Source organism: Marmota flaviventris, chromosome 2, assembly GCF_047511675.1.
Source record: "Marmota flaviventris isolate mMarFla1 chromosome 2, mMarFla1.hap1, whole genome shotgun sequence".
Lineage (NCBI taxonomy): Eukaryota > Metazoa > Chordata > Mammalia > Rodentia > Sciuridae > Marmota > Marmota flaviventris.
In genome coordinates this window covers 13,369,759-13,384,439 of record NC_092499.1, presented here as the reverse complement: position 1 = coordinate 13,384,439, position 14,681 = coordinate 13,369,759, and the positions used below count along the sequence as shown (strand labels likewise).

Genomic DNA, 14,681 nt, shown 5'->3' with positions numbered 1-14,681 from the left:
ATGATGCAAGGCAAGCACTTTACCACTAATAATAGCCCCAACCCTATTATTTAGTTTGAAAAGAAAATAAAAGAACTTTGGATTTTTCTTATTCAAAGCTGTATGTTTTTCATTTACCTTTTTAAAATGTTTACTTGATACTTAATAGCTGTACATATTTATGGGGATACAAGTGATGTTTTGATTTATTTATACATTGAGAAAGTTCAAATCAGGGTAACTAGCAGTATTATCTCAAACACTTAGCATTTATTTGTGGTGATAACATTCAAAATTCTCTCTTCTAGATATTTTGAAATATACTATACACTACTGTTATCTACAGTCACCCTAGTACCCAAAAGATCATCATAATTTATTTCTCCCATCTAACTAATTTTGTACCCACTGACCAACCTCTCCCCATCCCTCCCTCTACCCACCAATGCGCTAGGTTACCATTCATTTATCCTTATTAACACTTAACTATATATCATGTTAATGAACCAAAAAGACAGTATAATGGAAAGAATACAGTATTTGGCAGTCAAGAGATATATATTTGCTTTGTAACTTAAATCACTTTGACAATGAGGGTGTTACTTTTGGAAATAACTTTGTTTCCCTGTTTGTAAAACAGAAGTAATGAATATTTCCTGTAGCTATTAAGGATAATATACATAGACATATATGCCTCACTAGAAAATTAAGCCCCTATAAGGTCTCAAATATGCCCTTTTCACCTTCATATTCTAGAAGAGATCTATCACAAACTAGGCAAAAACCCATCTTCCCCTATGAAATCTTACCCTCAACAACATTTCTTAAAATGTATCCCCCTTGGGATTAATCAGAATCACCTGGGAGTATGTATTCATTTAAACACTGTTTCCAAGGCCCTGAAATAAATTACTAAATAAATCTCCAGAGATAAAACAGGAAATCCCTGATATTATCAAGTTCTTCGGGTTATTTTTACACATACAAAACTTAATTACTGCTTTTTAGAGATAAAATGGACAGACTGCCCTTACTACAGTTTACTTTAGGTATTGGGAATGTTTAGCAACATGGGAAGCATGCAGATCATTTTAATTAGGAAGATTTCTCCTTTACATAAACTAGATTACGTTCACAAAAAGAGAACAAAAAAATCTAACTATTTACTTTGTTTTTCCCCCTACATGAATGAAGTTAAATCCAAGTTAACAATGTATCAATTTATTCTAAGTCTTGTGTCTTTTGCCAACCTCCACAGTCTATAAAATCTGATGTGTAAGACAAAAAAAAAAAAAAATGTTCCTTGGAAAAAAGTTTATATCTCCCAAATAGCAAGTATTTCATTTCTGATACATGTGAAAAAAAAATCACAAAATAATTTAACATATTTTATAATACCAATGATCAGATTTTCATTTTATATATTACTAGAGCTAACAAAAATCTCAGATAAAAATCCAAGGAAATAGTGTCAAACATAGTGCTCTGGAGCCCTAGTATTTCCATCAAAGAAGTCTCAGAGACTTCAGGGGGAAAAGAAGCTAGCTCCACTCAATTCTTCTTTCTTTTCTTTTTTCTTTCTTTCTTTTAGTTGAACATGGACACAATACCTTTGTTTGTCTTATTTATTTATTTTTATGCAGTTCCAAGGATCGAACCCAATGCTTCACTTTGCAGGGCAAGCACTCTGTCACTGAGCTATAACCCCAGCCCCTCAATTTTTCTTTTGATTCCTGGGCTTGTAACTTTTATTTTGAAAAATGGATCTGTTGCTCTAAAATTTTTGAAAAAAAAAATTCCAAATATTGTACAGAAGGGGAAAAGGAGGCTGAGAGAGAAACATAACCTGACCAAAACCACTGAGAGAACCACTGGCAGAATTAGAATATAGATTTTCTATTTTCTTGTCCAGGATTATTTCTGATACCAAACACTTCACACACTGCTTCCTAAATAGCATCAATATTTTTACTCATTCACAGTTTTAAAAAAACTCACCCACATTTTACCTACCTCAGCAATATGCCTCCAATGGCCAACTTCAGATTCAAGTCTTGAAACTTCAATTGACAATCTGTTTATTTCTTGTTGTGATGAAATTATGTCACTAAAGTCCATGTCATCATCACAAAAGGCTGAAAAATGACTACTCATTCCGTAAACAAATGAAGACGGTGCAGTGGTTGTTGGTATACCACCAGCTCCTGACTGTACCGATTGAGCAGCTGACTGTAGTTTCAACAATTGATCTTGTAGTGCAATCTGTCTTGCTTTAAGGTGGCTGATTTCTACCTATATATTTATAATCCATGTTTTAGAGAAAGTACTTTCAAACAAATTGATCTTTTTAAACCTTCATTATATTAAAAGGTAGAATGATTTGTTTAAGACTAATCATTCACTAAGTATCTTTTAAGTGAATCCAAGTCACTTACAACATCCCAACTATAAAATTTTTATTTAAAAAAACATAATTACCATAGTTAAAGCACATATATTTTAAGTAGTATGAAGATCAAAATTTTACTCATATATTAAGTAAAATAATAAATTTCTCAGTTAAACACAAGTTTCCTATCTTCTATGAAAGGGCTAATACAGGATATTTCTTAGGGCTCTGTTGGTGATCATCAAACCTTATGATGAGAAAATGAAAAGCTGTGTCAATCTATATATTAAATTTTCTTTAGGATTTCTGCTGGAGGCCAGTAGTGGTACATGCCTTAAATCTCAGACTCAGGAGGCTGAGGAGGTTGAACTGCAAGTTCAAGGACAGCCTCAGCAACTTAGTGAAACTCAGTCTCAAAATAAAATCTAAAAATAATTTTAAAGGGCTGAGGATGTAGCTCTATGGTATAGCACCCCTATGTTCAATCCCTGGTACTTGAGAAGAAAAAGAAAAGGAAAAAGAATGAACAAACAAACATCTATTGCAAGAGTCTTATGTATCTGATTATGGCTGAATTTAGTCTTAAAATGCACCATGAATCAGAGATAATGCTTCTCTACACAACACAGCTGGAATAATGCTTTGATTTATAGATCCATTCTTTGTAGATAACACAGTAAACCCATGGTTATTAGCTCATGAGTCTCAGAAGGAAATAATGCACTCAAAGAGGCCCTGGCTTTAATACTGGCAACAAGCAGGCAGTGAAAATCTGACCCTATTGAGGAAGAGAACAGTATACAAAAGTTCTGAAACCCTGAGCAGAGTTTTGATTAAAGGCTGGCCATACTAAATCATAACCCCCCAAAATTATGAACATAGGACCTACCATAATGCCACATCCATTCTGAGTGAGAGAATACTCAAGTAAGCCATCTAGACACAACTGAAATAACCTTAAACTAGCATAAGACACTACCATAATATGGTAGTATAAGACATTACCATAACCAAGGAAAACTTGATACTGGGAAAATAGCCAGGAGGTAGCAACATTTCTACAGGTGTAAAACTAATCAATTAGTCAAACAAAAACCAAATATGTGTATACTTTATGTCATAACAAACAGATTTTTCATATTAGAGCCCCTTTCTCTAGTACAGACTTACAATAGTATATAAATTTTATTCTTTTTCCCATAAATGATATGAGATAAACCGCATCTTCAGGGAATAGAGACATCACAAAGAGTGCAGCAAACAGATTCAGAAAACAGCAGAGGTATAGTTATGTATTATCATTCATTCTACTAAAAAATACTGAAATCCATATTTTAGATATATTTTTAACACAGAAAGAGTTGTCATTATACCATAAATATTTATATCAAGTTTTAGAGCTACTCAAGTGCAAGCTTTAATAATAACAATAAATTCTAAACAGTTTAATGTGTTCTCTAATATCAATAGTTAAAAAGAAAATAAAATGCCAAAATTTTCCACACAAGTGTTTCCAACTATGGGGTGAGCATTAGAATCATATGGAAGCTTCTGAAAATTACCAACATCAAGGTCCCTTCCCAGTACACTAATCTTCCCAGGATACTCAGAATCTTCTGAGGTGTATGAACATGTATATTTTTTAAAGGTGTCACTAATGATTCAGCTGCAAACCCCTGGGTAGGAACTACTATTTCTATCATCATGTCCATTAAGTCAGTGCTACTCAAAGTGTGATCCAGGGATTGATGCCATGTACATTTGCTACCAGTCCACAAATACAGAAATTCAAAGAGTAAAGTCTAAAGACTTTGAAAGCAGTTTAGCAATAAACTGTTATATCTGTGTTGAATCTTTAAAAAAGAGAAAAAAAATGGGTTTGTAAAAAATCAAGCTCTAGAGCCGGGCACGGTGGCACATACCTATAATCCCAATGGGTTTCACAAAAAAATGATGTACAATATAAAAGGTCACAGAATAATAGCCTTTAAAATGCACTTTCAAATTAAAGCTACAAATGCATTTTGTATACATTTTACCCTTGCAGAAATTTGTTTTTATTATATTATGTAAAATTATAAATTGCCATCAGTTTGAAAATTAAACTCTAAAGCTAGGCACGGCGGCACACACCTGTAATCCCAATGGGTTGGGAGGCTGAGGCAGGAGGATCATGAATTCAAAGCCAGCTTCAGCAACTCAGCAAAGCATTAAGCAACTGAGTGAGACCCTGTCTCTAAATAAATTACAAAAAAAAAGGTTGGGGATGTAGCTCAGTGGTTATGTGTCCCTGGGTCCAATCCCCAGCACCAAAATAAAGAAAATTAAAGCTCTACTTTAAATGTGTATATTTACCCTCAATTTTTAACCTTAGCATGTCACTAAGGAACTAGAAACCAATTCATCTAACTTTAAAAACCCAAATAGGAAGTTACAGCAGAAATGAATTCTTAGTAAACAAAGTGAGTATTGAAATAATATGGATAATAAAATAGGAAATGGTTCAATTCAAAGTAAGTTTTTATTGGACTCCACTTATGTACTAAACATGAAAGAGAATTCAGTAACAGCATGACACATAGAAACATAGTCCATATTTTAAGGATGCACTGGTTAAATTATATAATATCACTAATACTGCAAAGATAAGCCAATTCCAAAACAAACATTTCAATCAAACTAGAAAAAAGCAAAAACATTTATAAAACAGTAAAAATCAATTATAATGTACTTAATTTTATTTTTCCATGGAAAATCACATATATTCCAACATAACAGACACTTGTATAGACAAAGCATTTTTTAAAAAAGAAATTATCACTAAAAATGATCATGTTGATTTAAAACAACTTAAGAAAATAGTTAAGAATAGTATTGAGATTATGAAATAGTTAAGAGATTTCATAAAATTAGAAATTATGAGCAACAGATGCCTGAAGATATTTTATAAAAAAAACTTTTCTTCTTTTAGAAAGTAGAAATTAATCTCTGCAAAGGTTAGTTTTTATAATATAAATAAAAGTTTACCAAGTTTTATTGAATTCAATACCCTTTCAATATTTTTATGGATCTAAAAATAATGGTGAAATAAATACAAAGTAATTGTAATAAACTTTACCTCTTTCTGCTGCAGTTGATTTCGGTAACTTGCAGACTGATGCTTTATTTGAAGCTCTGATGCTTCATGCTTTTCTTCCAGATCAGTACAATACTTTTTAAGTCTTTCATTCTAGAAGCAAAGAAAGTATTTTCAACAAAAAGAATACAAGTAAAACAGGTTAGTGATGGCTACTGCACAGCACTGTTTCACAAAAAAAATTGATGTACACTATAAAAGGTCACAGAATAATTGCCTTTAAAATGCACTTTCAAATTAAAGCTACAAATGCATTAAGCATGTTTATATAGAATATGCCTAATCCTAAATCAAATTTGGGTGTAGATTTTGCTTCTTTGATTTTATGCTACAAAGTCACTGATCACAGGTCTGGGGCTGTGGCTCAGTAGTAGAGTGCTTGTCTCGAATATGTGAGGCACTGGGTTCGATCCTCAGCACCACAAAAAAATAAAAATGAAATAAAGGCATTGTGCTCATCTACAACTAAAAAAAAATATGTAAACAAAAAAGAGTCAATACATAGTTAAATGAATTAAAGAACATTGTCTATTCTGAGTATGTGTTTGTTTTGAAACAGGGTTTCACTATGTTGACAAGACTGGCCTAAAACTCCTGGGTCCAAATAATCCTTCTGTCTCAACCTTCTGAGTAGCTAGGACTACAAGTAAGTATCACCACACCCAGCTTTAGATATGTTTTCAAAAACCAGAAAAATTCAGAATAAAAACCTGGACTTTACATTTCTAAATAAAAGTTTTAAAATTATCACTTTATTCATACCTCGTGTAAATTATTTGTAAAAATGACAATATAAAAATATTAAGAGTACACTGGACGAAAGATCACAAATGTGAGGACTACTTTCTTGGCACATAGAGAATTAAGTTAGCTTAGGGTGGTTGCTTTTACTTACAACTAAATAATCTTAACTAAGTTAGGCGCGGTGGCACACACTTGTAATCCCAGCAACTCAAGAGGCTGAGGCAGAAGGATTCCAAGTTCAAAGCCAACCTCAGCAACTTAGCAAGGCACTAAGCAACTTAGTGAGAACCTGTCTCAAAATAAAAAATAAAAAAGGGCTGGGGATGTGGCTCAGTGTTTAAGTGCCCCTGGGTTCAATACCCAGTACTCAAAAAAACAACAACAACAACAAAAACACCCTAACTAATTCAGTCAGCTAAAACATTTAACATCTGTAAGCAAATCTAATTTGTAATGGAAAACACACTACTCTTCTATACTAAACTTTCTAAACAGACTATTCAGAAATATCATTATCTTTTTTATTTTATTTTAGTTTAACAGCAGTGAGTCCTGGATGGTGATATGTTGCATAGTTACAGAAAAGATTATGATGTCATAAGAGTTTTAATGCCACCAAGAATCACACAGTTAAAATTACCTGACAAATAAAGCCCTTTTTTCCTTTAGTATTTGAGTACCTCTGGATAAGTACCAATGAGGAAGCTAGATCACATTTGAGTTTTACCAAAAATAAACATTTCTAAACATTGAAATCATACTTGCCATAGACCCAATAGACATTCACTGAGCAGGTTAACCATATTTACTTTTCTCCCCAAATGGGTCACGGGGAATTCACCTAGGTTAATGCCACTCACACACATACTTCTGCTGTTTAATTTTTCTGGGTGAGTCTGTACCAATGAGTACTTTTTAAAGAATTTCCTATCTCAGCCATTAAGTTCATCTGTCACTACAGCACCTACTTTTCTTATTAAGTCATTACTGCTAACGTCTCTTAGTGCCACCAAATTGTCTACACACAGAAAGTTAATACAGTACAGTTCTACAGGGGTTTCACTACTTTCAGTTCCACAAACTCACCTTGATATTCTAGACCAGAGTTCAATAATGTTTGTTAGTAGTATTTTCTTACATCTAAATCCAATGTTCTTTTTATAACTTAGTAGAAAGGAAACACACTTTCCACAGTGCTCTAACAATACCTTTTGCTGCAATTCAAGTGCTCTCTGTTATTATTCCAATGCTAACTAGTTGACTTTTATTCCTTTACAATAGCTTCTACTGTGAAATCCTTTCCTTTCAAGGCTTTCCTTTGAACCCCTACCAAGTTTCCCAATTAAGCACAATGTCTAGAACTAGTCACAACTAGACATTAATTACAAATAAAACAGCAAAATTAACTTGCTATTCCTATATTCTTAACTTCTCTGTACCCAAATATAATTCTCTCAACATTAGAATATTAAAAAGCTCTAGATTAAACAATCCCATTCTTCATATCATACTTAAATGTATTACCATAATTTAGCATTCCTTAATAACGATAAACTTTTGCCCCTATTACTTCTACTTTTGGCAGTTTTCCTACTTTCAATATGTAGAAGTACAGAGGAAAATATTAAAGAACAACAAACTGTTGTCATGAAAATAAATTCTTCATCTAAGTAAGCCTCCTAAAAGTTAAAAACAAACAAGATACACAGAGGAAAAAAAGTGGTAAGCAATGTAAAGAGAGAACTGAAATCCTGAATAACTTCATGGTTTCAAAAGAGATAAAAATCTAAGTTTGATAGTAGTCTTCAATTTTCCTTACCTCGGATCTTAGTGTAGATTCAGTACCTTCAACTTCCTTTCTCTGACAATTAGGTAAACCTGCTACAAAAGAAATTCATATATTGAATATTTGGTCAACACCATATGATGGAATAAATAGGCTTTCTGTGTGTGTGCGCTGCGGGATTGAACCCAAGGCCTTGAACATGCTAGGCAAATAAATGCTCTACTACTGAGGCTCTACATTCCCAGCCCTAAGTAGGCATTTTAAGAAAAACACATTTCACCGAGTTTAAATAGAATAGTATGGGCTGGAGTTGTGGCTCAGTGGTACAGTGCTTAACTAGCATATGTGAGGCACTGAGTTCAATTCTCAGCACTGCATATAAATAAATAACATAAAGGTCCATCAACAATTAAAAAATAATAATAAACAGAAAGTAGGCTGATACAAGAGCAAATTCAGAAAATATTTATCATCTGATTTTCACCACAACTTATCATTGCCACTAATGTTCTTCATTGTCACATGGGTCATTCTCTTTGCCAATCTCCTACACCTTAGGATGTCTACCTTTAGTAGCTACTACAGCAGACAAAAAGTGCTGACTTTCTCAGTGAAAAAAACACAATGTCCATCATTTTTCAATGTTTACTACTTGCTGAGAGTATTTATCAAAATTTTGTTACAGGAAATTAGAAGTTTTTGTAAATTTCTCTTTTTGGCTTGCCATAATTTTAAATGAAACATATTCAACTGGGGCTTTAAGGCCCTATTTCTACTTCCTTTTTTTTTTTTTTTTTTTTTTTTGGTACTGGAGATTGAACTCAGGAGGACACTCGACCACTGAGCCACATCCCCAGCCTGATTCTGTATTTTATTTAGAGACAGGGTCTCACTGAGTTGCTTAGTGCCTTGCCATTGCTGAGGCTGGCTTTGAACTCGCAATCCCTCTGCCTCAGCCTCCTAAGCCACTGGGATTACAGTAATGCACACCATACCTGGCTTGTATTCTATTTTTAAATAGAAAACAAATGAAACAGGTATTAAGCAAGTCCTATTGTAATACCAAGCGAAAGGAATAAAAGCTTTGAGCAACTCAGCAGATTTCTGATCACTCACATTTTTATTGACCATCCACTGTGTACCAAGGAAGATGCCACATACTGGACATATAAGGAGAAAGAAAAAAATACCATCCCTACCCTGGGCATCAAGGAAAATGAGCAATTATAACTCAATATGGTAAGTGTTGCTAGGCAGAGATCCTCAAAGTTCTGTTAGAACACAGGCAATCAATTCAACTTGCGTAAGAGTCACAATGATTTCACCAAGTGCCTGATCTGTGAGCAGGGTTGCTGGAAAACTGTTTTCCAGGCAAAGGAGGAAGTAGAGAAGAAAAGGCTTTCTGTGAAGAGGTTTGGAGTTCTGTAGGTGCCTGACAAAGTTCTGTGTGACAGAAGCTCTAGGTATTGGCACACATGCATATATAAATAGATTAGGCATGGCAATTGGCAAGGCAATTAGAAAAGGAAGGTTGAACCCATATGGACAATTGTTGGCCTTCTAAAACTAAGAAATTTAGATTTTATCTGTGATAGGTCAAGAAATTTTTAAGCAAATTTGCTTTTAGAAAGTAACTGACACTGGACACGGTGGCACATCCTTATAATCCCAGGGACTTGGCAGGCTGAAGCAGGAGGAAAACGATGAACTGTCAATAGACAGTTGCCAGCCTTAGCAACTTAGCAAGGTCCTAAGGCCCTAAACAATTTAGTGAGAACCTGTTTTAAAAAAAAAAAAAAAAGGCTGGGGATGTGGCTCAAAGGTTAAGCACTCTTGGGTTCAATCCCTGGTACCAAAAAAGAAAAGTAACTGGCAATACAGCAGAAAATAGAATGGAGTGCAGAAAGGATGAAAGAGCACTGAAGAAGTAGGAGTAACAAAGGAAAGTACAATTTTGACATAGGCCACAAGAATTTGGTGGCCAATGGGAAGTAGATAAAAGACAAAACATGACTTGAAGATTTCTAGTTCAGAAAATTGAGTAGATAGTGAAACTGCTAAGATTGATATTATGGGAGTACCTTTAGTAGAGGAACAAAATTGAGGTCAAAGGAATAGCCAACTGCTTTCACCTATCTGAGATACAAAGTTAAACCTAGTCACTTCCATAGTTTTCAGCCTCTGTTTCTAACTGCCCTCAAGTCCAAACAACCTTTTACTAGACACATGAAGAAAATCTTTCATTACCATCTCTAAACCTAACATATCTCCCACCCAAATAGAACTGGAAGCAGTAAAATGGATTTTGATTTTGGCAGCTCCACAATCTCACTTCTTCTCAAATAGACACCACATCGAAAAACTAAATGTAAGCACTTTTTATCAAACCATTTTTCTCTATTTCAACCAAATAAATATGAAGGATTGGTTAAATAATGATAAAAACAAAACTAGGGGGCTGGGGGCTAAAAAACTCAGGGGTAGGGCAGTGCTTAGCATGAGTGTGAGCCCATGGGTTCAATCTCCAGCACCCCAAATTAAACCAGAATGCTAATTTATAAATTTATAAGAAATAAGTCTATCAAAAGAATTGCTCTCATCTGAATGAGCAGCCCATTATCTCCCATAGTCATAGGCAGACTATGATTTTAAAATTCTCTTAATCCAAACCCTACTTGCTAAAAGAAATGTCAAGAAATAAAAATGGTGATTAACTAGAGCACTCATTACCATGTCCCTTTAGGTCACTGTTCACTAACAAAATACGGTGAACTGTCAAGAGACAGTTGCTAAGGAATCCCTAAAAAAGGAGGATCTTCCCCATTCCGTTCCGTTGAAATACGGGAGAAACGGGCAATTATATAAAAATACATTTTTAGCTGGAATGCTGTAACATGCCATCACTATGAGGAAAGGCACAAAACAATTTACCTGAAAATCATAGGCATATTTCACTAACAAATAATATACTCAAGACAGCGTAAAGAAGTCACCAGATGTTTTAATCATGAGTTATTTCCTTTGCTACAAAAATCAAAGAAAACAAAAAAGTATATGTGGTAGACCATCCTTTTAACTGTATCGAAATAAAGGATGATGATCAAAATCAGACCGCCCCCCGCCCCAAACTGAGGGCAAATTGACTGGGAGGCAAAGACAGACCCAGCAAAAAAACCTCAGCGCAGTTTCACTCCGCTTTGACAGATCCAGGGTACCCAAAGGGAGCCTCCCCAGCACCCCACCGGTTCTCATTAGAGAACTGGTAGAGAAGGAGGCAAAGGAGGAGTGCCAAAAAGGAAAAAAGGGCGGAGTGGCACTCCTCCGCGACCAGTCCCATCTGCTGACCGGCGGAGGTGGGAACCAAACGGACGCTTGCAGGGTCCCAGAAAAGCCCTCCCTCCCCGCGCCCCAGCTGTTACCTTCTGCGTTTTCTAAATCATCCAGAAGCATGTCCCTGGTGAAGCTGGAGATCTGGTCGGTGAGAGAAGCCAAGCTGCCCCCCACCTGACCCAAGGACTGGCCCAAGCCGGAGCCCAGGCCTCCTAACCAGGACGACATCGCTGCAACTTCAGTGAGCCATTGGACCCGCTCCGAAAACCGCGACCATCAACCATCCACTTCTCGCCCCCGAACGTCCTCGAGCGTTGCGGGGTCAATTATAACCGAAGCACTCAGAATTCCACGCAGTGCGGGGCTCGAGCCAACCGTCGCGTTCTGCCCATAAACGCAGAGGCCTGGCCTGGGCTTTTACCGGGGACTCGCCGCCAGTGGCACAGTCACCCCCGCGGGGCCTCTGCTCCTTCCCTCGACTTTCCGCCGTCGGGCTTGGGTGACTTCTCCCTCTGTGTTAGTGACTTGCCCCAGCTCGGCGAGCTGCTCCTGCCACCTCGACGCCGGCCGCCATAACACCTCTCTCGGAGACCGGCAGAACCATAGAGAGGCGCCGCCGTGGCGCAGAAGGGCCCTGCAAAGCCTCCGGACGTGTCCTTGGCGCAAAGGAAAGTGGGATCGCGGAGGACCAAGCACGAGCGGGCGAGACCAACCTCCTCCCCGTAGCCCTCAGGCTGCGAAGCCAGAAGAACCGGTGGCGGTGCGACGCTCCCAACCTACCTGTGCGGCTGAGTTTCTAGCTAGAGTCGGCTCTGCGGAACGGCGTTGTGTCATTGAAATCTGACTCCATCCTCGAGGGCGGCGGTGCGGACTTGGCGGGGTCATCACACCGCGCAAGAAGCGGCTTCTAATAACTTATCCACGTTACTCCATCACTTATCCAGTCAGTGTGGGGCCGCTCTGTGCCGGGCACTATATGTAGTCACTGTATGTAGTAGGATCCGAGGCTACAGAGCTATAAAAGACGGGTTGCAAATTCAAGTGACCAGGCAGGAATCACAGTTTTTATTGATTACTTTCTACAGTAGAAATTTTATTTTTTTGGGGGGTGGGGGGGGCGGTACCAGGGATTGAACTCTCAGGGGCACTGGACGACTGAGCCCATCCCCAGCCCTATTTTGTATTTTATTTAGAGACAGGGTCTCACTGAGTTGCTTAGCGCCTCGCCATTACTGAGGCTGGCTTTGAACTAGCGATCCTCTTGCCTCAGCCTCCCCAGCCACTGGGATTACAGGCGTGCGCCACCGCGCCCGCCTAGAAATTTTCTCTGGTTTTCCAGGTCACATTTGGAACTCTGCCTTCATTAATATACGATGAATTCTATTCATGAAGCCGACTTCACCCATGAAGTTATAGAAGACAGTCTTTTTTCAGAATTATTTTAGAGGACAGCAGGACAACTCAGAGAAAAGAATTTCTGTTCTAGCGTATAAACACTTAAAATGATGTTGGTGGCACTAGCTGTGCAAGTGCCCACCCCCCACAGCTCTCAGTTAACACATCAGAGTGTCTTGCTTGTTTGCATTCCTTCCTAAAGAAAGAAGGACAGTCCCATGAATTTAAAGCAATTGGTGCAGTGAAACAAGGACACCAAAGCACCTGATCAGGGAGGCTACCACGTGACATACAGATAATAGCATATTATTGAAAAGGACATGCTAGGCCTGCAGTTCTTTTAAACACACTACTAAACACGCTCGTGTCTTTCCCTTTGATTTTATTACCAGGCGGGGCTACCACAAATTGCCCTGTAATTGTGAATGAATAATTGGGAATGCTTCAGTATTTGGAATCTGATGGCACTGGCAATAGTAGCTCCCCCTAAAATGTGAAACCTTTTAAAAGAAAATTCGCATCTCATTCTGGAAGGGCTTATTAAATCCATGAATTTATGTGAATGACATCATAGCACAGGAGTTGGGTGTATAGACTTCAAGGCCCAATTGCCTTGATCTGTCACGTATTAGCTGTGTGATCTTGAATAGGTTTCTTTACCTCATTGTGCACCAGTTTCTCATTTATAAAATGGAGCATAGTAACAATAGTGCTACCAGGGTTGAGATACTATTTTTAAGAGCTTGGATCAGTGCCCCATACATAATGGTTGCTATTGAAATGTTTGCAAAGTTTTTAAAACGTGACATACAGATTAATGTATCTACCATTATTTGGGGCACTGGAAATAAAGCAGGGGAAAAGAACAGAGTCCTTGGTCTCATAAAGTTTGCATCCTGCTGGGAAGACACTGATAATAAGCAAAATGTAATAAGGAAGGTAGTGATCACAGGTAGGTAGGTAGGTAGTGATAACAGCTTTTTTTGGGGGGAGGGGAGTAGTAAAACAGGGCATGGATGATATGGGAAGAGGAGTTCTAATAATGTTATAAAGGGTGGTCAGGGAAGGCCTCCCTGATAAAGGAGCTCTTTGAACAAATACTTGAAGGAAATAAGGGTGAGACAGGACTTGGAATGTAGCTCGGTAGTGGACCTCTTGCCTATCTTGCTTAACATGAATGAGGTCCTGGGTTCAATAGTGGACAGGGGGTGGGGGAGAGAGAACAAGACCTAAAGAATATCCAAGAAAGAGCAAGTGAAAGAAATATCCAAGTGAAAGAAAGAACTGATAAGTCTGCCCTTGAGGTAGGAGAACACCTGTCCAGTTAGAGAATTCAAAAGAAGGCAAGCATGGCTACAGCAGAACTGACCTGGGAAGGGTTGTAATCAGTGAGGACCCAGAAGAACCATGTGAAGGCCTGGTAGGCCATTATGAGGAGTCTGGCTTTCACTCAGTGGGATGGGAGTGACATGAACTTAGGATCTAATAGGGATCCTGCATAACAATGAAAAACTTAGCTATTGTAATCCAGTTCATATTTCCTATAGGTATAAATTCTCTGGACTTCCAGTTCCATAAATTCATGTTTTGGCAGAAAAATACTGCAATTAATAAAGAAAGCAAGCCCAACTATATGCCTTTACATCATGTACTAGTAATCAACATAAAAGTTATTTCCTAAAAGTTCCTTAAGGGTTTTTCTTTTCTGTAAGATGAATGTAACCTAAAGTATTTTCCTGAAAAATGACATGTTATGATGTCTTCTATGCACTCCAAATAATGGGGGGAAGGGTATGTGAAACAAGAATTGTCAGGAATTGATCATTATTGAAGTTGATGAGTACATGGAGGTTCATTATATTAGTCACTAACTTCTGCATCTTTGAAATGTTTTATAATAGCAAGTTAAAATACGGGTTTGA

The 14,681-nt window shown here is 37.4% G+C and overlaps 1 protein-coding gene across 3 annotated transcripts in view; it reads right to left on the bottom strand.

Annotated features, from left to right (window-relative positions):
• The window catches only part of Trip11 (thyroid hormone receptor interactor 11), a 68,852-nt gene extending 56,905 nt beyond the window's left edge, over window positions 1–11,947 (bottom strand). For 2 of the 3 annotated variants that reach the window (XM_071607594.1, XM_071607595.1), the window contains exons 1-4: window positions 11,454–11,947; window positions 8,068–8,129; window positions 5,487–5,597; window positions 1,993–2,271 (exon numbers count right to left, since the gene is read on the bottom strand). In XM_071607594.1, coding sequence (XP_071463695.1) covers window positions 1,993–2,271; window positions 5,487–5,597; window positions 8,068–8,129; window positions 11,454–11,592 — 591 coding nt within the window. In that variant the 5' untranslated portion in view covers window positions 11,593–11,947. The remainder of the gene's footprint in view (window positions 1–1,992; window positions 2,272–5,486; window positions 5,598–8,067; window positions 8,130–11,453) is intronic. The other variant, XM_071607596.1, reaches the window with a different exon arrangement.
• Between the last annotated feature and the right edge of the window lie 2,734 nt (window positions 11,948–14,681).